Source organism: Pteronotus mesoamericanus, unplaced genomic scaffold, assembly GCF_021234165.1.
Source record: "Pteronotus mesoamericanus isolate MK-2021 breed Mesoamerican mustached bat unplaced genomic scaffold, CSHL_Meso_final contig_74, whole genome shotgun sequence".
Lineage (NCBI taxonomy): Eukaryota > Metazoa > Chordata > Mammalia > Chiroptera > Mormoopidae > Pteronotus > Pteronotus mesoamericanus.
In genome coordinates this window covers 15,231,976-15,258,466 of record NW_026555247.1, presented here as the reverse complement: position 1 = coordinate 15,258,466, position 26,491 = coordinate 15,231,976, and the positions used below count along the sequence as shown (strand labels likewise).

The following is a 26,491-nucleotide window of genomic DNA, read 5'->3' as shown; positions in this document are numbered from 1 at the left end:
TATTTATTGATAAGGCCACAGCCTAATTATATAAGTCACCATAAGTACTTCCTTAATCTGTTGCATATTTTTAATCGAAGAAATCTGATTCAAAACAACTCTGTAGGACCTATAATTCTGTATTAGATAGTGAACTGCTGGTGGTCATTCAATCATTTTTATGGAATTTTTGTAAAGAAAATTTGAAATATGTCTTATTAAAGATGGGATAGGATTTTTTTCTATTTGATGAGTAAAATTTCATTGCCTAGACATGCAGTATTGTAACATGTTAATGTTATCATCTTTTGAAAATAATCGTCATAGCGAACCGGGGGCAAGCTGTTTCTTTGAGACTTTGGGAGCTAATGATTATTAAAAGTTGCTTACAGAGATAAAATGTAACTTCAGGGTATATTTATTTTTATGTCATTAAAATCTATGCTCCTTTGAAACCAATATTAGTGTTCATTCAAGAGAAAAGCATGAATTAACTTTATATTAAACATCTGCTCAAAAGACAATACAGACTGAATTTTATTGGAATTTTCATATGTTGTATTTCTCATCATAGAGTGGACGGCCAAGAACTTAATAATGCAAATCTTTGTTTAAATACAAGTGACTCCCTACAAAGCCTGTTTTGAATATTAATGGAATTTATTATCTGCCTGCTCAGTGCAGTTACTGTGGTTTGGAATAACAGTTAATAATGAAAGACTGAGGTAGATTTTAAATATAGTGTGTTTATGTTTGATAATACAAATTAATTCAATTATACAAAAAAAATCAGTGAGAAAATATTGTGGAGACCATGCCTTCTCCCTTTTTTCTCTTCAAGAAATGCTTGTCTTGTGAATGTATTTTATTGTCATTTTCTTATCACAGAAAAATAGACTGGTATGTTTGAGAAGAACCATCAATTTCCCCAAACTATTGGGTTGGTCAAAAAGTTCATTTGGTTCTTTCCATACGATGGCTCTAATAGGGGTTAGTTGTGTTTAATTTAATTTGAAACAATTTTGCTTATTGCATTGTGACAGCTGTCATATTAATGTGCATTAAAAAAATCAAAATTGGTGAATTTTGTGTAGCCATTTTAATATTGAAGATGGAAGAAAATAAGCCACATTGTTGGCCACATTATGCTTTATTATTTCAAGAAAGGTAAAAATGTAACTGGAACTCAAAAAACGTTTCATGCAGTGTATGGAGATGGTACAGTGTCTGATCGAAATGTCAAAATGGTTTGCAAAGTTTCATGCCAGAGATTTCTCACTGGATGATGCTCCACAGTCAGGTAGACCAGCTGAAGTTGATAGTGATCACCTCGAGCCATTAATTGAAGACAATCGATGTTATACTATGTGAGAAATATCTGACATACGCAAAATATCCAAATCAATAAAGTTATTGGTGAAAATGAAAAATGTGCCTTTTGTTTTATGAAAAAAATTAGGTGGCCTTTTTTGCCAAGTCAATTGAAACAAATCTCGTGTTGCTCAAGTTATTTTCTATCGAGAAACTGGGACATTACATGAGGGGTGGAATTGCTTGAAGCCAACTCCTTCCCAAGGACTTCAGATTTGCTTTGAAGTATGGAATATTCTTTCTTTCAGAGTTTGAATGATTCCATGTCTTGACAAAAAGAATACTTCAGAGCCCAGTGGTATCACAATGCTTTATGGTGATCTTATGAGCACAGAGCAGAGCTGCTGGTCTGGGTAGAGAGGCAGGAGGCCATGTGAGATCTTCTGTGTCCCTTGTCCCATAACCTCGGGGATACTTGGCAGCCTTTCCCCCAGAAGCCTTACAGTTTCATGGAGAGTAGTTTAAAACCTCCTTTATAGAAAATAGAAGTTGTATGTGTGAAAACAATCCATGTAAACATCACATATTCATCTATCAATCTTTTGAGAAGCTTTACCTGTTTAATAAGCTTAAACTGAATGAATATATATGGCACATCTGTATTTTAGTGTGTGTGAACGTATTTTAAATATGAATATATTGTGTAAGATGTGTATTATAATAACATATGTGTGAATATATATGAGATCATCTCTGTCCCCAGACAGGGAGATTTCTACCCCTGGATGTGAGACCACTTCTTGCACCTTTATAAAGTGCCTTTGGATGCTGCATGCGGAGAAGCCATCATAGGATTGATCATTCTCCACGCACGCTGTCATTGTACATGCATTTAAAAGACTGTTGGTAACACCCTAAGTCTCTAATAGTTGCTGTAGCACTAATATTGCTTTATTATTAATTCTTTTTCATAGTAGCACTATAATTAGTATGATTACTTACCCCACACCTTATTATGGCATATACTTATAGCCAGATTCCTGGAAGTATCATATTTAATAGTTTAGATTATTTAAACTCCTTTACTATTTGTAATATAATATTTTATCACAATACCAAAAAAACCACACAGGTATTTTTATGTCTTTAGAAAAAGTTACTGGGCACTGCCCAGTATTTCTTTTCTAGAGAACCACAGTATAAAACCCACTGTCTCTGGGTACATTCTACTAGCAAAAGGTAACTTTCAGAATTTAAAAAAATCTTGAATTTGCTTACTTCCCAGTCCAATAGTAGAGCCAGTGATACCAACATAATTTGCTTCCATCTGGGTCCCTTCCATAGTGCAGTATTTCCCACGAAAAGTGTTATTCTAAAGTTGTTTGCCCTCCCAGTGATTTTCTAAGGTTTAAATAACAAAAGGGAATTATAAGCAGACATTTCAGTTCATACACCAATTTAGGTCAGTTCATGTTTTATTTTATAAAGCAGCGCTGAAAAAATTCATTTTTATTTTCAGTTCAATTTACAATGAGTAATTGTGCTGTTTATTTCATAATCTTACCTGGAAATGACAAGGTGAAAAGCGCATAGATCATGTGCCTAAGGTCTACAGCTGAGTGTAATTATCAGAGTTGAATAGATCAGTTAGAGCTGAAAAGATCAGAAGAACAAAAGCAAAATCCAACTGCATAAACCCGATAGTCATGGCAATGCTTTCACTGCACAAAAGATGAGAATATTTCTTAATATTGACAATACTGCTGGGTCCTTAAAGCAAATTTATTTCATTTTTCCTCTTTTTCTATTACTTGATACCACACAAAAAAAAGTATCTGAAAAGTTACTAGTTTTCCTAAACATACACTCTAAATTTAAGACAAAAATACTAAGAATTCACTAGACATCTGTGTATAATTATTATTTTTTTTTAAAAAAAAGGAAAAAAGAAAAGATGAAGAATGCATTCAGCAAGTGATGTATGAAGCCTGTCCATAAAGTATCCAGCCATGTACTATGAAAACTAGAGACATTTATTGAAGAAGATACAAGAAACATTCTAGTAGGACAATGACACCTCATTCCCCTTCAAAGTAGGCACCTGGGAACCTCACACAGTTCTCCCAATTGCCATCACTTGCCCTGTAATATTTTCCTGAATCTGCTAAACAGTCTGAAATCTCTTCCCTTGCAAAGGTGATTTTAGTTTTGGAAAAATCCAGAAGTCCCAGGGTGTCATACCAGGCCATAGGTGGGCTGAGTCACCTGGGTGATTTGATGTTTTGCTAAAAATACCCTGCATAAGACATGATGCATGCATGGGCCTGTTGTGATGAAGCTGCCAATCACCAGCTACCCACAGCTGCAGCCCCCTGAATAGTTTCCCAACAGTTTTCAGGGAGGAATGTCCAAGCTTAATGCAAAAATTGATGCAGATTTGTTGCTCTACTCGCTCGGTCATTTTGAATGCGGTGGCCACACAGTGCACATGCTCAACGACTCAATGGCATCTAACACCCCCACTGACTAGTGCAACAAAGTCATCATTGTTCACACGTGCACATTCCAGTCCACTCTCCTCGTTTGCCAGATTACACCAATGTTGCACAAATAGCTCATTATGTTAGCAATAGTTGGACTTTTTCTGGACAGATGTCATATGTTGTATATATTTTAGATTTTATAAAAACACAGCTGAAGAAAAATCATTCAATTTGTTTTCCTATTGAAAATATATACAATTTTGTGCACATTTCTATTTCAGTGTCCTTACACTTGACATGGTTGGAAGTTTTGAAGCACAGTTTGTAGACAGTAGTAACTGGAATTTAGGAAAGGAAAAACAAACCTCAGGGCCTGGGTCATTCAAGTCTTTGTCAAGTTATTGTGATGTGCGTAATGGGCCTTTGGTGGAGTTGGCATGCAATACATTTTGCTGTAATCATAAAAATGGAGGGAAAGAGGCAGGCAGGAATGCAAGGAAGAAAGGGGGAGAGCGAAATTGGGAGAAAGGGAAATTAGGGGAGAGGGAGTAAGTGTAAGAGCAAGAGCTGACTGCAAAAAAAAGATTTCAAGAAAGCCAACTTTTGCAAATGTTTTGTTGCAAATTATAATTTCTCTTTATGTAATATTTTAGGCCTAGCTAGTTCTTTTTTTAAAAAATTTTAACATAACATTCATCCTCCCAACAATTTGTAAGTGTACAGTCAAATATTGTCAACCATGTGCGTGTTGTGGTCCAACAGACTCCCCTATCCTGCAGGACTGAAACTCTACACCCAGTGAGCAACTCCCCACCTTCCCCAACCCCAGCCTTTTACAACCACCTTTCTATTTCTGGTTTTGTTTGACTACCTTAGATACCTCATAAGTAGAACCATGCAATTTTTGTTTTTCTGTTATTGGCTTATTTCACTTGGTATTATGTCCTCAAGATTCATCCATGTTGTAGGATATGACAAAGATTCCCTCTTTCCTTAAGTTTGGATAATAATCCATTGTATTTATAACATATTTTTATTCATCTGTCAACAGAAATTTAGTTTGCTTCCACCTCTTGGCTATTGTGAACAACTCTCTTCATATAACTTTAAATTTATTTGGAAATTGTAAATTGCTCCATCTCCAGTGTGTCTCACATTGTTGCTTTGCTTTCCTTTTTTTTTTTTTAAACAAAGTTGTTGGAAATGTGCATATGTGCTGACTTAATGTTGACTAGTGTATTTTTTCCTTATTCAATGCAGATGTGTAGATAACAATATGATAGTCCTGTTCAAGGTAAAAAAAAAAAATACAGGGTTCTGGTAAATAATGGAATGTTGTCATTGTAGGACAAGTCTGCTCCAGCTGACAAACAGTGCAAACCAGAGGCGGCCCAGGCCACTTACTCAACCTCAGCAGTTTCAGGCTCACAGGAGGTGTTGTACATCAACGGAAATGGGACCTACAGTTACCATAGTTACAGAGGGCTAGGAGGAGGACTGCTGAATCTGAATGATGCTTCCAGTAGTGGTGAGTCTGTATTATATATTGTGGGGTTTTTTTTGTCCATTTGCCAATAGTCAATTCTCTAAACCTGACAGAGGATGAATAATACTGTTATAAGCAATAGTCAGTGCCAATCTGCTAAAAACAAGACTGTTTAATATAGAACATCCATCTCCCTGCAAGGACATCTCCGTATTGTGTTGCTGTTTCTGAAAGTAAGTGCACTGTTATGCAACTGAATGATTGCTGTTTTATATTTAAAAAATTCTCAACTAGAGAAATAATTTTTTTTTACCAAATAGTTATACATTCTTCCCCCCAAAGCTGTAATGTACTACTCTTCATTGTTTAGTTTTTAATTTGGAAAACTGGAGGCCCAGGAACTTTACTGATTTGATGAAACACACATACACAGTCCTTGTACTTAAGAACATCCAAACTGAAACCACACACGGAAACAACCCGTGGCTCCCCAGCCAACAGCTCGCCGATGACAATGACATGCTTGCCTGCAGTGGGGACAGGGTGCTGGGGCCAGCTCATGCCGGCTCACGCTTGGTAAACTTTTAGGAATTTCTTAAGTTTATATGTAGAATGAATTCCAAAAGTATCATACAAAACTACATGTATATTAGGCATAAATGCATAGGTGAATTCCTTATAACTGGGTCCTAAACGATACTTAAAATCCAGGGAAAATGAGTTTCATTACAAACACATACCTTTTTTTTATGACAAAGTACATAATAAGCAAAGTAAAAAAAATGATAAACTAAAATTTATTAGCTACTACAAAGGATTAATAGGTCAAGGCTTGAGGGTCTTCTAAGGAAAAGACTCAAAATTATACATTAAAAAAAAATAAGGCTAGAAATATGAATGCTCAGTTCCCAGAAAAAGCAGTGTAAATGTCCCTTAAATGCACGTAAAGTTACTCAAGTCCATTCATGCCTAATAAGAGAAATGCATCCTCTAACTATCAGGTTAGCAAAAATCAAAATGTTTCAACAATATGCTTTTGACAAGGCTGTGGGAGATATCAGTACTCATCTATTGCTTGTAGAAATGTAAAAAGTTGGAGAGGAATTTGATAATATCTAGCAAAATTACACATGCATTTACCATTTGACCCCGCAATCTCTTTAGGAATCTTTTACTAAGAATCTATCTCAAAGACACACTGGCAAAAACACAAAAAGACATACACATGGCTATTCATTTCAGTGTTTTTTATAAATTCAGAAAAGGGATAACCAATAAAACTGTCCATCAATAGGTGGCTAGTTGATTCAATTACAGTGTATCCAAACAAGAGAGTAACATGTAGCTATAAAAAGTAATGAAAAATATCTTTATATACTGCAGGTGATAAAAAAAACTTATGCTAATATTCACCAAAGAAGGATTTATATAATTTTTTTAAAAGTTTACATAGAGGCAAGGATGGGGGAGAACAGTATGGGGAAAGGAATATAAGCCAGAATTACCTGCTTATACTTGGTTTTTAATATTTTGTTTTGTAAATTTGACTTTGGAACAATTTACATATTTATATAATTAGGAAAGAAACTGATTTTAAAAATCCCTAATATTGAAAGAAAAATGATGCAAATGAACTCTATCATTAGATAGTTTAATGAGTGGTTGGCAGAGCACCATATAAAGGAAGGAACTTTTCCAAGTGATTTCAAAGATCATACTCCACTGTATGCAAGCATATGATAACTCCTTAGTTATTTTCAGTAATCATATTATTTTGCGACTTGTCTGTGTATTGTGGTTTAAAGCAAATTTATAATTATGTTGGTTATCAGTGAAAGCTGGGATTTTCAGCAGAGGGGCAAAGTAGATACATATGTAAACTCAGTGAGTTTAGCAAAAAACTGCACAGTCTTGTATTTATACTATCAGTAAGAACTGGTATTTCCTATCAGTTTCCACTGAAAGTGCCTGAAAACAAAGACCAATCTGAATTCGAAAAGTTGAATTAGGCTTGGTGGGATTTTGATATATTTGGGAGGGAACTGCATTATTAGTGTTCAGGGGTGATTCTGCTGGAAAGCTGGGTTCTTAGGTCTGCCCTAGAATTAACGGTCCCCTAAGGACAGGAGCCCGGAGCTCTGTAGTGTATATCTGTTGCCTTTCAACTCAAAAAAAGTGGTGCCTCAAGTGGAAGAGAAAAAACGAAGGAGCTTATTTTGGGAAGAAATTTAGTTTCAAGTGCATATTCAGTTTTTCAAAAGCTAGTGAGCTTTCTCAGCTGTTTTCCAGTGTTATTTTTATTTGAACGGCACATCAGCAGGCAAGAGCAAATCTAAGATCAGAAAAGGAAAACATAAACAAAGCCTAAGCATTCTTTCAGCCTATAAAGCTGGAAACTCTAATATTTTAAAAAATATTTTACATATGAAGGGAGACCTGATAGATAGCTTACTTAACCTCCAAATCAAAATAAATAAATAAATAAATAAAGTGGTGGGGGGAGAGTATAGTCAAAAGATTTTGACACTATTTTTTTTTGTTATCTAGCTTTAAAAAATCATTCATCTATTAATTTATTTAACATAAACATAACAGTAACTACTACTTATTGAATACCTCAGCATAATCTCCCATTTAATCCTTACACAGTCTTATGAGATATGTCTTGGAATTTGGAGGAAATTTTTATAAAATTAAACTTCCCTTCACTTTAGAAAATAAGCCCAGGCATCACTTCCTTTTTTTCCTAACACGATTAAAATTTGTTTTGTGAGACTCAGAGAGGTTGGGTGACTCACCCAAAGCCCCTCCTTAACAAAAGGAGGATCCAGGATTTGAACACAGGCATTCTGACATCAAAATCCACATTGTAAGCTACTGAGCTAATAATGTGTATAATGGATGCAAGTACTAAAGTATGGTCAAGTGATTGTGCCTGGTAAGCACTAATATACTGTCTCCAGAAACTTGCCTACTCTGAACATTTCATATAAATAAATGGATCACACAATAAATTATCTTTTATGTCTGTCTTCTTTCACTTAGCATATTTTCAAGGTTCATCTATGTTACAGTATGTATCAATACTTCATTCTTTTTTATTGCCAAATAATGTTCTCTTTACAGATATGCTATATTTTGTTTAGCCACTCATCAGTTGATGGGCACTGGGATATTATTCACTTTTAGGTTACTATGAATAATGCTGCTATAAACCTCTTTTAAACCTGTATTATATATAATATATGTAATGAATGTTCTGTGTATGTACTTAAAAATGGAATTGTTGGTTCATACATGTGGTAACTGAGTTTAAAATTTTGAGGAAATAACAGACTGAACATGGTATGTCTTTACATTTATTTCATTCTTTTTATATTTCTCTCAACTATGTCTCATAGTATTTACAGTAGAAGCTTTACTCTTCTTTTATTAATTTTATTGCTAAATATTTTCTTTTGTGATGCTATAGTAGATGTACTGTTTTTCTTAAAATGTTATTCTACATTTAAAAAAAATTTTTGGAAGAGTTTGTGAAGTATTGGTATTCATACTTTAAATGTTTGGTAGAATTCAGGAGTGATGCTGTCTGTGCCTGGGTTTTTCTGGGAGGTGTTTCTTAAATCTTTTTTTTTATTATTATTCTATTAGAGTTGTTTCAATTTTTCCTCCTTTACCCTCCTCCACCCAGTCCATATCCTGCTCCATAGTCAATCCCCCCTACTGGTGTCCATGTCCATGGGTCATTCATACATGTTCCTTGACTAGTCCCTTCCCCTTCTTTCCACCAATATCTCCCTCCCCCCACCCCTCTGGTTACTGTCAGTCTGTTCCATGTTTCCATGCCTCTGGTTCTGTTTTGCTCATTAGTTTATTTCGTTCATTAGATTCCTCTTATAAGTGAGATCATATGGTATTTTGCCTTTCACTGACTGGCTTTTTTCACTTAGCTTAATAGTCTCCAGCTCCATCCATGCTGTCTCAAAAGGTAGGAGCTCCTTCTTTCTTCCTGCTGTGTAGTATTCCATTGTGTAAATATACCACAGTCTCTTCAATAAATGGTTTTTGGAGGTCTGGGAGGTTTTTGATTACTAACTCAACCACTTGTTCTAAGGTCTACTTGTATTGTCTGTTTCCTTTTGAGTTAGTTTAGGTAGTTTGTGTATTTCCAGGATAGGTCCCTTTCAATAAACTACCTAATTTATTGGCACAACTGTTCAAAATATTCCTTTGTAATCCTTTTTATTTGTGGAAGGTCAATAGTGATGCACCCTCTTTCATTTCTAATTCTAGTCATTTGAGTGTTCTCCCTTCTTGGTGATACACTAGCTAAAGGTTTGTCAAATGTCCTGACCTTTTCAAAGAACAAGCTTTGGTTTCATTGATTTTCTCTATTGTTTTCTATTCCCTATTTCATTGATTCCTATTCCCATGTATATTATTTCCTTCATTTTGCTTACATTTAGTTTGCTCTTATTTTCCAGTGTCTTAAGATGAAAAGTTAAGATGTTAGTTTGAAGGCTTCTTTTCTCTTTATACATAGGCATTTACAACTATAAACTTCCTTTTTATCTGTATCATATAAGTTTTTGTATGTTGTATTTTCATTTTCATTCACCTCAAAATAATTTCTAATTTTCTTTATCATTTCTTTTTAGACCCATTGGTAATTTATAACTATGTAGTTTAATTGCTACATACTTGTGAATTTCCCAAATTTCTTTCTGTTAATGATTTCTAGTTTTATTCCATTGTGGCCAGACAACATACTTCATGTAATTTCAATCCTTCCAAGTTTATTGAAGCATGTTTTATGACCTACATCATGCTCTATCCTGGAGAGTATGTAATACATACCTCAGAATAATGTATATTCTGGTGCTGGTGGTGGGGCATTTTATAAATGTGTACTCAGCCTAGTTGGTTTATAGTGTTAAGACTCCTATATTCTTGCTGATCATCTGCCTAGTTTTTATAGTCATTATTGAAAGAAAGGTATTGAACTCTTCAAGTACTACTGTTGAATTGCTTACTTTTGCCTTCAGGTCTGACAGTTCTGTTTCATCTATTTTGAGACTGTTGTTAGGTACATATATAGTTTATTTGGTATGTTGTCTTAATGGATCCACTGTTTTGTCATTGTAAAATGTCCCTCTTTATCACTAGTAATCCTTTAAAGTCTATTTTGCGTAATATTACTTATTTCTGTAATATCAGGAAAAAACAATGATAACTTAGATTATCGTGGTGATGCTGAAAATGAAGACAAGTGGGCAAAGCTTTGGATGGTAGGGACAGGTAGAAGAGTACAGAACACACTGAGTATTGCTCAGCTGTACTCAAGTACAACCAAAATAACTTATTGTTGCTCCATAAGTAGCTAAGTTATTTTGGGAGCCCATTGCCAAATGCAAATGTGGACCCTCTTATGTAAAAGTTAAGTATTTCAAGACAGTGATAACAGAGCATTAAACAAAGCACAGTGCTCTTCTGAGCACAGTGTCCAATGGGCCCGCACATCTTTAATGCCCCACTTTGCTTTATTTATTTAGCAACTTGGAGGAAGCATTGTGTTTCCATGAAAAAGGTAGAGAGCTCCTTATGGTGTAAAAAAAAAAGAAAAAAGATAATATATATATAGAAAAAAAGATTAAAGACACAGTGAGAATATTTTGAGAGAGTCTTTTGAGAAGAGAGGAGATAACTTTGTGGCAAAGTTATCTCCTAAGTAAAAATTGAAAGGGACTATAAATGAAAAATCATACTATGAATTATTAATAAGCAGGGCTCCAAAACTTTTTCTTGCTCTTCAACCCATTATTTACAGAGAAACCAAAGGAATCTGTAAGAAAATGAAAGTGTGATCACATCACTTCATTATAAAACCCTTCCATGGGCTATCATTGATCTCAGGAAAATGACGTTATCCAGCCTTTCATGCCTCAATGCCCCCATACCTGAAGTTGTATTTGACCTGGTTTTGTTTGCCCCTACACCCCTAATTTATTGCTTATCTCTTAAATTCTGAACTCCAAGTCTAGATCAAGTATCATCATAGCTCTCATAGCATCCTCAAGTTATCATCTGAAACATGTACTGCAGTGTATGCCTGTGAACACACACACGTAATCACAATACATGGGTAGTCATTCCTCTATCATATCATTCAGTAGTGCTCAAAAGTCACAAAAGATATCCAGTGTAGATTCCAGGTACTCAGCCATATAAGTGCTTAGAAATAAGGTTTTGTAAGTTTTCAGTTTGAATGTAAATACTATAGCATTATGGTGATGTCCATTCTGTAAGTCTTTCCTCCCAAAAAAACCCTCACTATCACAGAGTCTAAATGGACTTGAAAAATAAAGTAATGGCAACCTCCTTATTTTTTAAAGACTATAAATAAAAAAATTTTTAAAAAGGCCAGGAAAGTCAGGTGATTTGCTCAAGGGTCAAACAGATTGACTTTTGGAGTGTTTAGTTGATACCGCTTTTGGCTTTTGTATGATGAGATAAAGGCCTCTTAAGGATACAGCAAAGAACTTCGAACAACTGAGACTGTCTGTCCACCTGCTGAGAAGAAACAGGAGCAGTAGAGTGACAAGTTTTGCAGCAAATCAAAACTGATATGGCTTTCTTTGAGCAAAGGCTTTGGGCTGTGTCACTGATTTAAAAAAAAAAAAAAAAAAAAGCAGAACTCTAGTCTTGGCAAACAACAGCTTTTGACTTATACCAAAAGGAATTCCTTTAGTTCACATTTGGGAAAGGACTCTGGCAGGAGTAATGGTAGCAAGGGAAATGCTCAAATCCACGCTGCGAAGGAGCTCTAAATACCCTTTCTTCTCAAAAACTCAAACTACCTATATAGCATTGGTATTGGCTGTACTCTTTTGATTTTGTTTATTTTTCACTTGTTTTAACAGAAAGGGAGCTAGGTTGATCAAGCCTGTGATTTCCTTTAGTTGGGAACTTTCTTCATAAATTCTGGGAACCCCAAACATCCTGATTCTTAAAAACGTTATCTTTAATTTACTTTTCCATTTTTAAGACGTCAGAATAGTCATGCCCTGTAACAGATTTGGAGCTGTGGAGAAAGAAGCTACATACATATGCATAAATCTTGAGAGCAAAAAAGGACATAGAAGATTAGCATTATATGAGATGCCAACCTCATATCTGATGGCTGACAGCTCCAGTTAACGTAAGTTTGAGAATTCTTGATTTTAAAATTTGTAGAGATCTTCTGAAAAGTGAAGAAGGGAGCAACAGCTTTCAAGAGACCCGGTTGAATTAGTCACTCATCTGACAATTTATAAAGTAGATGAAGACAATCAGACTTCAAACCATGAACAGAGAAACTGAGAAGCATAAACAGTAGAACAAAAATTTATAAAGGTACAATGTTCATAGAACCTTTTAAACCAATGTAATAGGAACATAAACCCTGCAGGTTGTACTATGTTCAAGAAAAAATATGAAAACAGAAGAATTAGAAAGGAAACCGAACAGCATTTGGATTTAATTTAACAAGCATTTTTCAGTTCTCATGTTTAATTCACTGTAATGGGTAGTTTGTTAGTCTGTTTGGTTGGCCATAACAAAAATATCAAAGACTGGGTGGCTTAAACAACAAAACATTACTCAACAGTTCTAGTGGCTGGGAAGTCCATGATCAAGGTGCCTGTATATTTGGTATCTGGATAGAGCCTGCTTCCTGGTTTGTAGATGGCCATCTTTTCACTGTGTGCCCACCTGGCAGAAGAAGTGAGGATGCTCTCTGCGGCCTCTTATAAAGATGTTAATCCCATTCATAAGGGCTCCACCCTCAGGACCTAATCACTGCCCCAAGGCCCTGTCTCCAAACATCATCACGCTGGAGACTAGCTTTCCAAAGGGGAATGCAAACACTCTGTCTACAACAAGAAACAAAGTTGAGGAAGGCAGACTCAATGGCTCAAGAAATTTAATTTTATCAGATTAGAGATAAAAAATATTCATCCTCTTCTTGTCTAAATATCCAAATGTTTTAGGACTCTGATTAAATAGCAATTCTTCTGTGAAACTTTACCTGGCTACCCTCACACCCTTTGGAAGATTAATCACTCTCCTGCATGTACCATTATTCTAGGACTTAGCTCATTGAACTGTGACACGTTTTCAAATGTTTTCCCTTATGTACTCCTTGAAAGCAGAAACTCTGTCTTGTTCACTATTACGTCCCCTGAATAAAGATATAAGTACTCAATATTAGTGGCTTAACAAATGAATAAAATTTTAAAGATAGAACACCTGGTACCAAGAGTCAAAAAGTACAAAGAGTTATTTATGTATATTAGATGGCAGGTGAAGGGTTTTCTTTGATAAAGTAAAAGAATCAGAAGATTAAACTGAATTTAAAGATTCTGTGGACAAAAGAGGGAGTTCCCAACATATTTAATAAATTCCTGTTTAATATTGAATCCAGTAGCAATAGGAAAAGATTGTCCATGTCAGAGACTTCATAGAATGGAAAGGGTGCTCTTCAAATCCTTCATTAGCCAACCTCCATTTGTTTAGAACTGGCAAGGGTTTGCACCCAACAATCCAAATGTTCACGTTGGAGTGTTATCAAAATGACAGCAGTTACAATTTGCATAAAGAGTTTATTCAAATTATCCAACTGAAATGAGAAGCAAGCAAGCAGCCAATCCTCCCATTATTATCACATCCAATTACATAGGACTTTGGAATGCCTTTTTGTATGAGGAAGTTCACACTGAGCTGTCTAAAGAGGGCAATTGTGGTTCGCTGCAGTTCCCCATTGGATCTCTTGAGTCTAAATTATATGCATAATGCATAAGTTAACTACTGATGTTTCCTCACCACAAACTCCATTGGGCAGACTTTTCAATTTGTTTTTCAACTCTGATATAAATGGGGCTGATATACAGATCAAAATCTAACAAGACCAAATTGTAGTAATAATGACCGTAATAACTGACATTTGTATGACAATTTCTTGTTTGTTAGAATCTTTATATCCATTATCTTCTATGTTCCTCACTAATATTCAGGACCGTTTGCCATAGAGATTCTTTGGATCCTGGCCTATAATTATGAATTTAAGGAAGCTTGGCCATAAGATTCACCAGGACTCTAGAGCTAGTTCATGATGGTATTATTGGCTTTGTATGTGGATAGTGCTGTCCTTGGGCATCAACATTCTGAAATATCACTTCTCATTTGAAATTTTCCAAGAAGTGCTTCTGTTCACGTGCTGTCTTCACTTCTTGTCTGCCATTAGCACTCTTCAGTTAATGCTTCTCCCCACCATTTTGTTGAAACTGGTGAGGTTAAGTCTATCAGTGATTCCACTTATTGCCAACCTGAAGATGATTTTTGTCCTTTTTCTCACCAGATTTCTCAGGTATATTGGAATCTGTTGATAATCAGAGCTTTGAAATATCCACTGTCTTGGCCTGTATGATAACACTCTCATGTCACCTTGTGTTCCTCAGATAGTTGTCCCGCCAGCTTCCTGGACTTTTTCTCTGTACTCATACCCTTCCACGCTGAGATTCTCTTAGCAGCCTGCCCTTATCCCTTTAATCCTCTTGGTCTGCACACTGCTCAAAGATGTGCCTACTCACTCTTATGATTTCAATTGCAGAATATGCCAAAAGCTGCATGTCAGCTCCATGCTTTGCTCTGAGCCTCAAATTATGTATCCAGTTGCCTACCAGATAACTTGGCATACACATCCCAAGAAATCTAATATTTAATTATTTAAAAATTAATTATTCATCCTCATACATACTATTGCCTGTTTCTGGGGTTATCTCATGCAGGAATGCCTTCCCCATCCACCTAGGTGATCAGCTATTATGTTGTATGTGATAATTTTCTGGTTGATTCACCCATTGAGTGTTCTTCTTACATATTCTCACAATACTCTAGTCACATCTCTTTTTGAACTTCTGTTATGTGCTCTTTTTTATATTAGATTGTGTACACTTTGAGGCCAGGCAAAGTGATTTTTTTTTTCTTTTTGACTATCATACCACCAGTGTCCATGGGTAACTGGCTTATATTAGTGTTCAGTGAATATTAAATGGATAAATGAAAAATTTGGAGAAAAAATTGTTCTGTTAAAATACCATACACTGGAAAACTTAACTAAATTTAACGGAACATAATAGTTGAAATTGAGGGTGTCTTTTTCAAGTTCATTCTCTTCTAATCTTAATAACCCTGAAGAACACAATATTGGAAAGAGAAAAGTGTTTCATATCAAATAGACAAATATTTTGAAATACAGAAATTGGTTTAAAGTGTATCCATCTTTAGTCCCCTGGTTCAGGAAAGACATATTGGCCATAGTTACCTAGGGACCTGGGAAGGTGTACTTTTTACTTTTCCCTCTTGAGGACTTGTTCTGGCTCTCTAGCCACATGCAAAGAATTAGTGCAGATGTGTGGGGACAGAACTGTTGTCATTCTGCTCAGCTCTAGGAGACTAGCTTGCTGTTTCTGTTGTGTAAAAAATGCAAAAGGTCTAGTGTGTTAAACTATGTAGATGATTTTATAGAGTAGAACCTAAAACTGATTCATCAAAGTTAAGCAATCCCTGCTAGTTACTTTCTATGTCTTTTATATAGTGGGAAGGCATGGTAACATATTATGTGAAGAAAGGTATCTGTGTAATCTAATTGAAGTCAGTGTAATTAGGATTATGTAGTTATTCTATCTCAGTAAAGTTCCAATTAAACTGAGTGAGTTGTCAAAGCACATTCTACCTACAGCACATAGTAAAAAGTCATTTGTATCTAGAGATTTTTCCATCATTTCCAAGTTGTGACTATTCTTGGTCAGCCCATTTCTCCCATGTGCATTCCTTTGATGACTTGACTTAATCAGGATATTGTCCTCCTTTAAACTCTACTCATTTGTATTCTTATTTTGCCCTTTCTTTCAAATATAAGTTTATTGACATCTGCGTTATCCAATACAATAATCACAAGCCACATGTGGCTATTGAAACTAAAATTAAAATAAAATAAAATTTAAAATTTAGTTCCTCAGTCACACTGGAACACATTTCTGGTGTTCAGTTGTCAAGGTGGTGAATGGCCTTGTATTGCAGAACACTGGTTCTAGACTTACCTCTTCTCTCCTTACATATTGGCCTTTGGATGTTTTTTTATTGCAGAAAACCTTTTTACGTTAATTCCATCAGGCTCATTGCACCTAATTAGGTATGTGTCATTCACTCCTCAATGAAATAAATGAGGTCAATGAATAACCTTACGGAGATTTAAATTGTGATTCATAAATAGTAATGCTTGTATTTCCAACTGCTCCACTTTTAAATAACTTTCAGTTATTTTAGGGTTCTGAGAATTGCTAATAAGCCGTTAACACAGGTATTTAAAACCTCTTTGACGTATGCTGGGATTACTTGAAAAACTAAAAACTGTCGACCTAAATAAAGAGGTAAACTGAAGCAAGCTAAAAAAATGAGTTTATCCTGGAATAGCAGAGGAATTGCCATTCAGGACATGCAAACTATAAAAGCTACAGGCAAGTCTGCAGAAGGTTCGGGGTTGGCTGTGTTAATGGGCAGGGAAGGTAAAGGGGGAACGTTGAGACAGAGTGTGTTAAAAACAAATGGAGACAAGCTTTGAAAGTCTCCCAAGGAGACAAAAACAGTCCAGTCATAAACAACTCAATTTAGTTCATTTTTCAGGACCAACCCATCATGGGTCATTTCTTGTTCATCTCTCTGGAAACCATAGGCAAAACCTTTTAAGATTGATACGAGGCAACCCCTATCATTTAAGAAAATTCCAGTATTATCCAATATTATGGGGCATTTATGGGAAATCAGTCTCTCAGTCCTTAAGTTTTGTTTTCCCGAGGGCAGGCATGTGAAACTTTCCATTTGTTCTCCTCCTCCGGTTCCATTTTAGGTTGATTCTTTCACAAAACAACACACATTTTAAGACAGTATCATTGTGACAGAATTTAAAATTGTGTAATGTTTCGAGGAAGCAAACCCAAGCTTTCCATGATTGGAATTTATGTTAATCATTTGCTGGAAAATTGAAAGGAAAATAATATGAATTTTCTGTGAGATAAAAGGAAGCATCTTTCAGTTTATCTGACTGAGCCCTCCAACCTTTCACCAGTTTCTGTGGGTTAAGGAGTCTCAGAGGAAGGGTTTTGAAAGGAGAGGTGAGGGGCCTTGTGTTTTCCTTGAACTGCCCACCACATGTAATTGGTTTTGCAGCTCAGTATTGATCAGCCTTTTCTGGCAGCAGTTTCCTACAAGCTTGTTCTCTACAATAAAATGGATCTGTATGTACACTTAAGATCCTCTTGAGAATTTTGCGTTGTGCCTACTCACTGAAGGGGAGGAATGAAAAGAAGATTCAGTATTCTGGGTCCCTTCCTCTTGAGCCTGCTGGTATACCATACATGGGCTTTCCAGGTGGCATGAGTTCATTATGGTTAGCTTGTTATCTTCTTTATACAACATCCTTTGAACTTTGACATGCCCTCTGGGAATCTGTCAGAACATGTCAGTTAAATTTTATTGGTCTCACCAGCCCTCTGCTACTAAGGAAAATGTTCTCTTGAGGAAATCAGAATGTTCTACTTTTCTTGAAAGTCAGCATTATTGCTCTCTATATGGAAACTGAATTGGCCGTTTTCTACATTCCTCTTTCCTGGGTTCCAGCACTGACTCACCTTCCTGACTGTGTAACAGCCTTCTCCCCTAGCCTCACTTAGAGCTCTGGGGGTCTGCCTGCCTGCTTCTCTCTAAGGGGTAGGAAAGCCAGAACTGCTTTCTTTCTCTTTGCTGTTGAAATTTTCAAATGCCAAGTATGACTACAATAACAATGCTAACATACCCTTTTGTGATTTCAAGGCACAGAATTATTTTAAATGACATTTATTGGGTTGGCCAAAAAATTTGTTTGGTTGTTTCCATGAGATGGCTCTAGTAGTACTTAGTTGTCTTTAACTTCATTCAAAACAATTGTTAGATTGTGTTGTGACAGCTGTCATATCAGTGTACATTAAAAAAAACTTACCAAAATTGGTGAATTTTTGTGTAGCCATTTTAATATTGAAGATGGAAGAAAATACACAACATTTTTGGCATATTATGCTTTATTATTTAAAGAAAGATAAAAACACAATTGAAATACAAAAAAAAAATTGTGGAGTGCATGGAGAAGGTGCTGTGACTGATGGAATGTGTCAAAAATAGTTTGAGAAGTTTCATACTGGAGATTTCTCACTCGACAATGCTCCAGGGTCGGGTAGACCAGTTGAAGTTGATAGTGATCAAACTGAGACATTAACTGAGAACAATCACTGTTATACAATCACATGGGAGATAGCTAACATACTCAATATAGCCAAACCAATAAAGCTATTAGTGAAAAATAAAAAATATCTTTTATTTTATGGAAAACTAAACAGACTTTTGGCCAATTCAGTTAACTCTTGACTGACATACAAATGCTTTTTCTGAAACTCCTCTTTCCATCCATGTTCAGTTGCTGGTACTCCTGAAAATATAGTCCCTTGAATGTGAGTCTACACCCTGCACACCCTTCTCCTGCATGGCTATTTGGTCCACCCACTCAAGTTCACAACTAACAAATAGTTACAAAATTAAATGTGCATTGAGTAACATTCTGGATAGTATATCTACAGTTTTAGGGAGAAACCAATTATTTAAACCCATGGTAATTTAAACCCATTAGGGACTCTAATCCTTTTGAGTACTCTGACTGATTCTAAATGTAGCTTGTACATTATTCTAAATTTAAGAATTTTTTTCTCATTCCCATTTTGGCAATATAAATTTCTCTCATATTGTCCCTCAGGGCAATATTATAGGGATAATCACGTTTTCTTAACTCCTTGTTCCTGAGTGGATATTCATGAGTGCAGTTGGTCCCTAATTGTGAAGAAGGTCATTACTGTGTTTATTTTTGGGTGACCTTTGAAGGCAGACATATGTTTTTGTGTTTATAATACACCCACCTCTTTCATATTTTCATCTTCCACAGGCCATTCTTTTACTACTGGTCTCTCCAAGTACGGTATGCTCCCATGATTTCTTGTCTCATGTAAAGTATTAATTTCCATTCTGTGCAACTCAAAAATACAGGGGAGAATTGGGAGGAGATTAACCTCTATGGAAATCCATCAACCCTGTCTGCCTTCACATAAAGGAAAAAACTCTGTCTAGGTTCATAAAAATGATTCTACTTAACTCTAAAATCTCTTAATTTTTGACAAAGCAAATATTTGGGAAGAAATTATTGCAAGAAGGCAGGCACATGCATTCTGTCTCTAAATACTGCCTCTTAAATTTCTTTAACTGAGGTATAATCACCATATTAGTTTCAGTTATACAATAGAGTGATGCAGTCTTTGAATAAACTGCAAAATGATCACCCCAAGTCTGGTTAACATATCTCACCACTCATAGTTATAAATTTGTTTCCCTGTGATGAGAACTTTTAAGATCTACTGTCTTAGCTACTGTCAAATATGCAATAGTGTTGTTAATTATGGTCACCATACTGTATATTACATCACCATGACTTGTTTTTATAATTGAAAGTTTGTATCTTCTAACCCCATTCATACATTTTGCCCCCCTCTACAACCTGCCTCTGGCAAATATCCACTTGTTTTATTGTTTTATTTTGTTTTAGATTTAACATGTATGTAAGATCATATGATATTTGTCTTCTCTGTCTGATTGTTTTCATGTAACATAATGCCCTCAAGATCCATTCATGTTGTGAAGAGCAAGATTTCTTTTTATGGCTAATACTCCATTCTGTGTGTGCCTGTGCATGTGCAAGCGCCACATTTTCTTTATCCTTTTGTCCATTGATGGACACCAAGGTTGTTTCCGTATCTTGGCTGTTATAAACAAAGCTGCAATGAATATGGGCTGCATATTTTTTTTAAGTCAGTGTTTTCATTTTCATCGAATAAATACCCAGAAATGAAATTGCTGGATCATATTACTTTTAATTTTTTGAGGAACCTTCCTACTGTTTTATATAGTGACGGCACCAATTTACATTTCTACCAACCTTGCACAAGGACTCCCTTTACTTCATTTACATCCTGGTCAATAGTATTTCTTACCTTTTTTTAAAAATACTAGCCTCTCTAACAGGAGTGAGGAATTATCCCGTTGTGCTTCTGATTTGCATTTCCTTGAGAATATTAGTGATGGTTGAGTGCCTTTTCACATACCTGTTGGACATAATCTATGCTTTCTTTGAAAATATGTCTATTCCAATCCTTTGTCCATTGTTGCTGCTTTTTCTCCTGTTGCGTTATATGTGTTCATTACATATTTTGGATATTAACCCCTTATCCTATACAAGACTTGCAAATATTTTCTCCCATTCAGAAGGTTGCCTTTACATTTTGTTGATGATTCTCTTTGCTGTGAGGCAGTTTTTTAGCTGTGTGTAGTCCCACTTGTTTATTTTTCTTTTGTTGTCTTTGTTTTTGCTGTCGAATCCAAAATATCATCGCCAAGACCAATGTCAAGTAGCATCCTGCCTGTATTTTCTTCTAGGGGCTTTATGGTTTCAAGTCTTATTCAAGGCTTTATTTTCAGCTAATTTTTTGTGTATGGTCTAAGACAGTGACGCAGTTTCTTTCTTTTGCATGTGGCTGTCCACTTCTCCAAACACCATTTATTAAAGAGGCTTTTTTCATTGTATATTCTTGGCCCCTTTGTCATAAATTGTCAGTATTATGTGTGTGTTTATTTATGGGCAGTCTTTTCTATCCCATTAATCTGTGTGTCTGCTTTTATGCCAATGTCATATTACTTTGATTACTGTAGTTCTGTAATATAGTTTGAAATCAGAGGGCATGTTGCCTTTGGCTTTGTTCTTTCTCAAAATAGCTTTGGTTATTTGGGGAAAGGGTGGTACCACACACAAATTTTAGGATTGCTTGTTTTATTTTGCTGAAAAGCGTCATTGGAATTTTGACAGGGATTTCATTGTGTCTGTAGATTGCTTTGGATATTATGAACATTTTAACAATATTCTTCCAATTCATGAGCACAGAATATCTTTCATCAGCATCTTTTAGTTTTCAGTGTACAAGTCTTTATTTAATCTCTTTGGTTAAATTTATTTCTAGGTATTTATTTTTCATATAATTTAAATTGGATTTTCTTAATTTCTTTTTTTTGAGAAATTAATATACAAATATGGAACAGAATTTCTTACATTGATTTTGTTTCCTACAACTTTACAGAATTTATTGATTCTAACCAATTTTTTATGGAGTCCTTAGAGTTTTCTACATAAAACACTATGTCTTTCAAAAATAAGAAGTTTTACCTCTTCTCTTCCAATTTGAATGGCTCTTACCACTCTCTCTCTCGATCTCTCTTTTTCCCCCATTGCTCAGGCTAGGACTTTGAATACAATGTTGAATAAAGTAGTGAGAGAAAGGGCATCCTTGTCTTATTCCTGAACTTAGAGGAAAAGTTGTCAGCTTTGTTCACCGTTGGGTATGGTGGGCTTTTATTTAAGGAAGCTGTGACTTTCATAATATGTATGGATTTTATTATGTTGAGGTATGTTTCATATATACATATTTTGTTGACAGGTTTTTATTTTTTCAAATACATTTGTCTCTGCCTACCCCCCCCACCATTTTCAACAGGTTTTTTTTTTTTTTAATAAATGGATGCTAAATTTTTGTCAACTTTTACTGCATTAATAGACATGATTATATGATTTTATTGTTCATTTCATTAATGTGATATATCACACATATCGATTTGTGAGTATTGAACCCTCTTCACATCCCTGGACTAAATTCCACTAGATCATGGTTTATGATCCTTCTAATGTATAGTTGAATTTGGTTTGCTAATAATATTTTGTTGAGGATTTTTGCATCTATGTTCAGCAGGGATATTGGACTGTAATCTTTTCATGTGGTGTCCTTGTCTAGCTTTTATCATGGAAATGCTATGCTTGAAAAATGAGTTTAGAAGTGTTCTGAATCATTTTATTTTTGGAATAGTTTTATAAGGATTGGTATTCTTTAAAATATTTGGTAGAATTCACCAGTGAAGTGATCTGGCCCTACACTTTTATTTTTGGGAGGTTTTGAATTGCTGATTCAATCTTCTTACTTGTGATTGGTTTGTTCAGTTTTTCTGTTTTTTTTTTTTTCATAATTTAGTCTCTTTGTTGTATATCCATTTCTTCTAGGCTGTCCAATGTGTACGTGCATAATTGTTTATGGTAGTTTCTTATGATCCTTAGTATTTATATGGTATTGGTTGAAAAGAGTTTTTTCATTTCAGGTTTGAGTCCTCTCTCTTCTTTCTTGGTGATTCTAGCCAAAGGTTTGTAAGTATTGTTTATCTTAAAAAAAAAAAAAAACCCAAAAACTAAGTTCCATTGATCTTTATCATTTTTTTAGTCTCTATTACATTAATTTCCACTCTGGTCTTTGTTATAGCCTTTCTTATTCTTCCTTAGGGATTCATTTGTTCCTCTTTTTCTAGTTGCTTGAGGTAGGCATTTATTGCTATGTTAACTCTTAAAACTGATTCTGCTGCATCCTGTAAGTTTTTGTATGTTGTATTGCCATTTTCATTTGGGTCAATATTTTTTTATTTCTCTTGATTTCTTTTTTTGTTCCAGTTGGTTGTTCAGTAGCATGTTATTTAATCATTACATGTTTGTGAACTTTTGGGTTTTCTTCTTGAAATTTATTTCTAGTCATACCACTATGGTCAGAAATAATGCTTGATATGATTTCAGTCTCAAATTAGACTTGTTTTGTGGAGTAACATATGATCTATTCTGGAGATTGTATCATGTGTATGAGAGAAGAATGCGTCTTCTGTTGATTTTGGAACAAATGTTTTTGCATGTATCTGTTAAGTCCATCTGGCCCAATTTGTCATTTAAGGCTAATGTTTCCTTATTAATTTCTATGTTGTAAATCTGTATTTTTACCTGCAAGATTTACTGACTAAAATTATAAGAGAATCTTTCAGCATAAATACTTTGTATATTCACATGCTTCATGGTTTCCTTTATAGTTTTTGATAATTTGAAATTGAATATGGACATTCTTTTTATAAATTTTAGATATAATTGACACAATATTCTTAAGGCAATGTATTGATTTGATATATTTATATATTGCGACACCGTAATGTTAGTTAATACAGCTATCATGTCACTAATTACCATTTCTTTTTTGTGGTGGAAGCAATTAAGATCGAGTGTGTAATCTCTGACTTATTTACCTACTATTAACATGTTTGTACACTTACACAACCTATCCTCAGTTCCACCACCCCCAGCTCCTGGAGCCCATCATTCTCTAATATGTTTCTCTAAGTTTGGCATTCTTAGGTTCCGCATATAAGTGAAATCATACAGTATTTGTCTTTCTCTGTCAGATGTCTCACTTAGCATAAGGCCCTCAGGGTCCATACATTTTGTTGCAAATGACTGGATTTCCTTACTGCTCATGGCTGAATAGTGTTTCATTTTATGTATATACCTCAACTTCTTTATCCTTTCATCCATCAGTGGACATTTAAGTCATTTCCCTATTTTGGATATTGAAAAAAACTACCTCAACATGGAAATACATATATCTCTCCAATATTATTTTCATTTCTTTTGGATATTTACGCAGAAGTAGAATTGCTGGATCATATGATAGTTCTTTTTTTAATGAAACCTCTATACTGCTTTCCATAGTGGTTGCACTAGTTTAAATCCCCACTGATATTGTACAAGGGTTCCCTTCTCTCGACATCTTTGTCAACACTTATCTCTTTTCTTCTTGATAATATTCTATGTGTTGATATCTCACTGTGGTGGTTTTGCCTGATAAGTGATGTTGAGCATCTTGTTACATACTTGTTCACCATTTGGATGTCTTCCTTGGAAAAAAACGTCTATTTGGTTTCTCTGCCCATATTGTAATCAGATTGTTTAGTTTTTGTTATTGAGTTGTTTAATGACTAAAATATGTAAAGAACTCAATCTCTTATTGTATGTGGTTTACAAATATTTTCTTTCCATTCCAAAGTTTGCCTTTTTGTTTTGTTATTTTCTCTTGCTTCACAGAAACTGTTTAGTTGGATGTAGTCCTCAGTTGATTTTTGCTTGTGTTTATTGTGTCATGTTCAAAAAATCATCGCCTGGGCCAATGGCAAGGAGCTTCCCTGCTTTCTTCTAGGAGTTTTATGGTATCAGGTCTTGTGTATAAGTCTCTGGTCTATTTCAAGATAATTTTTGTGAGTGGTGTAAAATAGATTTACAATTTCATTTTTTCTGCATGTGGTTAACCAGTTTTCCCCACATTTGTGGAGACTATCCTTTCCCCCATGAGTTTTCGTGGAAAATATCAGTTTACTGTAATTGTAAGTGATCATTAACATCCTATTACAGATTTAGGGAACTCTAAATCTGACTATATGTTTACCTTTACCAGTGTGTTGTATAATTTGTATGTTTTCAGGTCACTGAGCAACCTCTTTTCTTTTCAGCTTGAAGACCTGATTTCAGCACTTCTTTTATGTCAGATCTGGTGTGGTGGTGATTAGCTCTCTCTGCTTTTTTGTTCATCAAGGGAAGTCTTAATTTTCCTTTCATATCCAAAGGATAACTTTGCCATACAGAGTTTTCTTCCAACATGAGTCTCTGCTGAGAAATCTGCTGCTAGCCTTCTGGGCATTTCCTTTGTATGTTACAATCTTCCCTGTCTGCTTTTAGAACTCTATCTTTGATTTTTGCTGGTTTCACTGTAATGTGTCTTAGAGTATTGCTTTTTGCATTGAGATAATAGAGTAAAATACTATCCTTGTGAACTCAGATGCCCAACTTTTCCCAGGTTTGGGTACTTCTCAATCTCAGGTATTATTTCTTTAAACAAACATTGCTCTTCCCTTCTGGAATATCTCTTCTTTTGATAGGATGTCATAAGATCATGTAGATGTTATTCACTCTTCATTCTTGTTTCTGCTCTCAATGTGTTATATCAAAATTGGAGTTCGCTGACTTATCCATTTGTTCTACTCAACTACAGATGTTCTCTATTGCAACATTCATTTTATTCACTGAATCCTTCAGCCCCTGAATTTATAATGTTGTCTTTCTGGGTTTTCTTAAAGTTCATTGAATTTCTTCAAAACAGCTATGTGATTTCTTCATCAGGTCACAAAATGTCATGCCTCAGGGTTGATCATTAGAGAGTTATTGCCTTTTGGTGATGACATGTTTCCTTTTTACATGTTTCTTTTAGTTTTGTGTTGCTGTTTTCACATTTCAACTTGCAGACACCTCATTAAATCTTTACTGGTTTCCTTCAGGTGGGATATACTTTTATTGTTGCTATTGTATTTGCAGTGTTCTCCGCATTCTAGGTTTTATAGAAAATAGCACTGTAGTCCAAGTTTGTGGTTTCTTCTGTTCCTTCTTTGCCCATAGTTCCTTATCTGTTTTAATAAGAGCTCTCCATTTCCGGGACTTGGCTCTTGATGTTACATTACACTCAAGGGCATGCAGGAGGCGCTGGCTGCTGGTGGGGAGAGGTGTGGGACTTGGTACATTGGTGCTACCTGTGGACCCAGTGGAGAGATCCTCAGGTGCAGTGCCCCCAGACACTCACAGGAAGATTTCTTGCTGAGGTCCTGAGCACAGTCAGTAGAAACTGTGTCCCTTTAATGCCCTTTGATAGTCTTACCTGCCTCTTTCTTCCCAAGTTATGGAGGTCCCACCTCAGTTTGTGGGATACTGTCGGAGAGTAACGCATGTCTCAAGCTGCTGATGTAGCCACTCACCACTCCTTTCCCCCTCTAGGTAGGTTGTCATGGTCAGGTAAGTCGGTCACCATGGCTACTGGGCTCCACCCACCACAAGCAGGCGGGGGATGGAACCAGGTTTTCAGGCCCCAGAGCTGCGCTGCCCGTCTCATCCTCTATGGCTACCGTGTGAGCGGGGTTCCGAGCGTTGAGCTGTAGTGGCTGGGGAGTCACTGTCCCGGCTTTCCTGTGTGTCCCAATATGTCCATTTTTAGATGTATCAGTGTGCGGAGCATAGGAAGCTTTGTAGGGTGATGGCTGCCCAATGAGGTATGCATTGAAAAGAAGCTACAAAAGGGTCTTATCCCTTTGTCATGATGCTGACATTATATCGAATTCT

General features: G+C 35.5%; 1 protein-coding gene across 3 annotated transcripts in view; it reads left to right on the top strand.

Annotated features, from left to right (window-relative positions):
• NOL4 (nucleolar protein 4) overlaps nucleotides 1-26,491 on the top strand; it is a 293,679-nt gene that overhangs the window by 255,032 nt on the left and 12,156 nt on the right. For all 3 annotated transcript variants that reach the window (XM_054583511.1, XM_054583510.1, XM_054583512.1), the window contains one exon: nucleotides 5,121-5,301. In XM_054583511.1, the coding sequence (XP_054439486.1) occupies nucleotides 5,121-5,301 (181 nt within the window). The remainder of the gene's footprint in view (nucleotides 1-5,120; nucleotides 5,302-26,491) is intronic.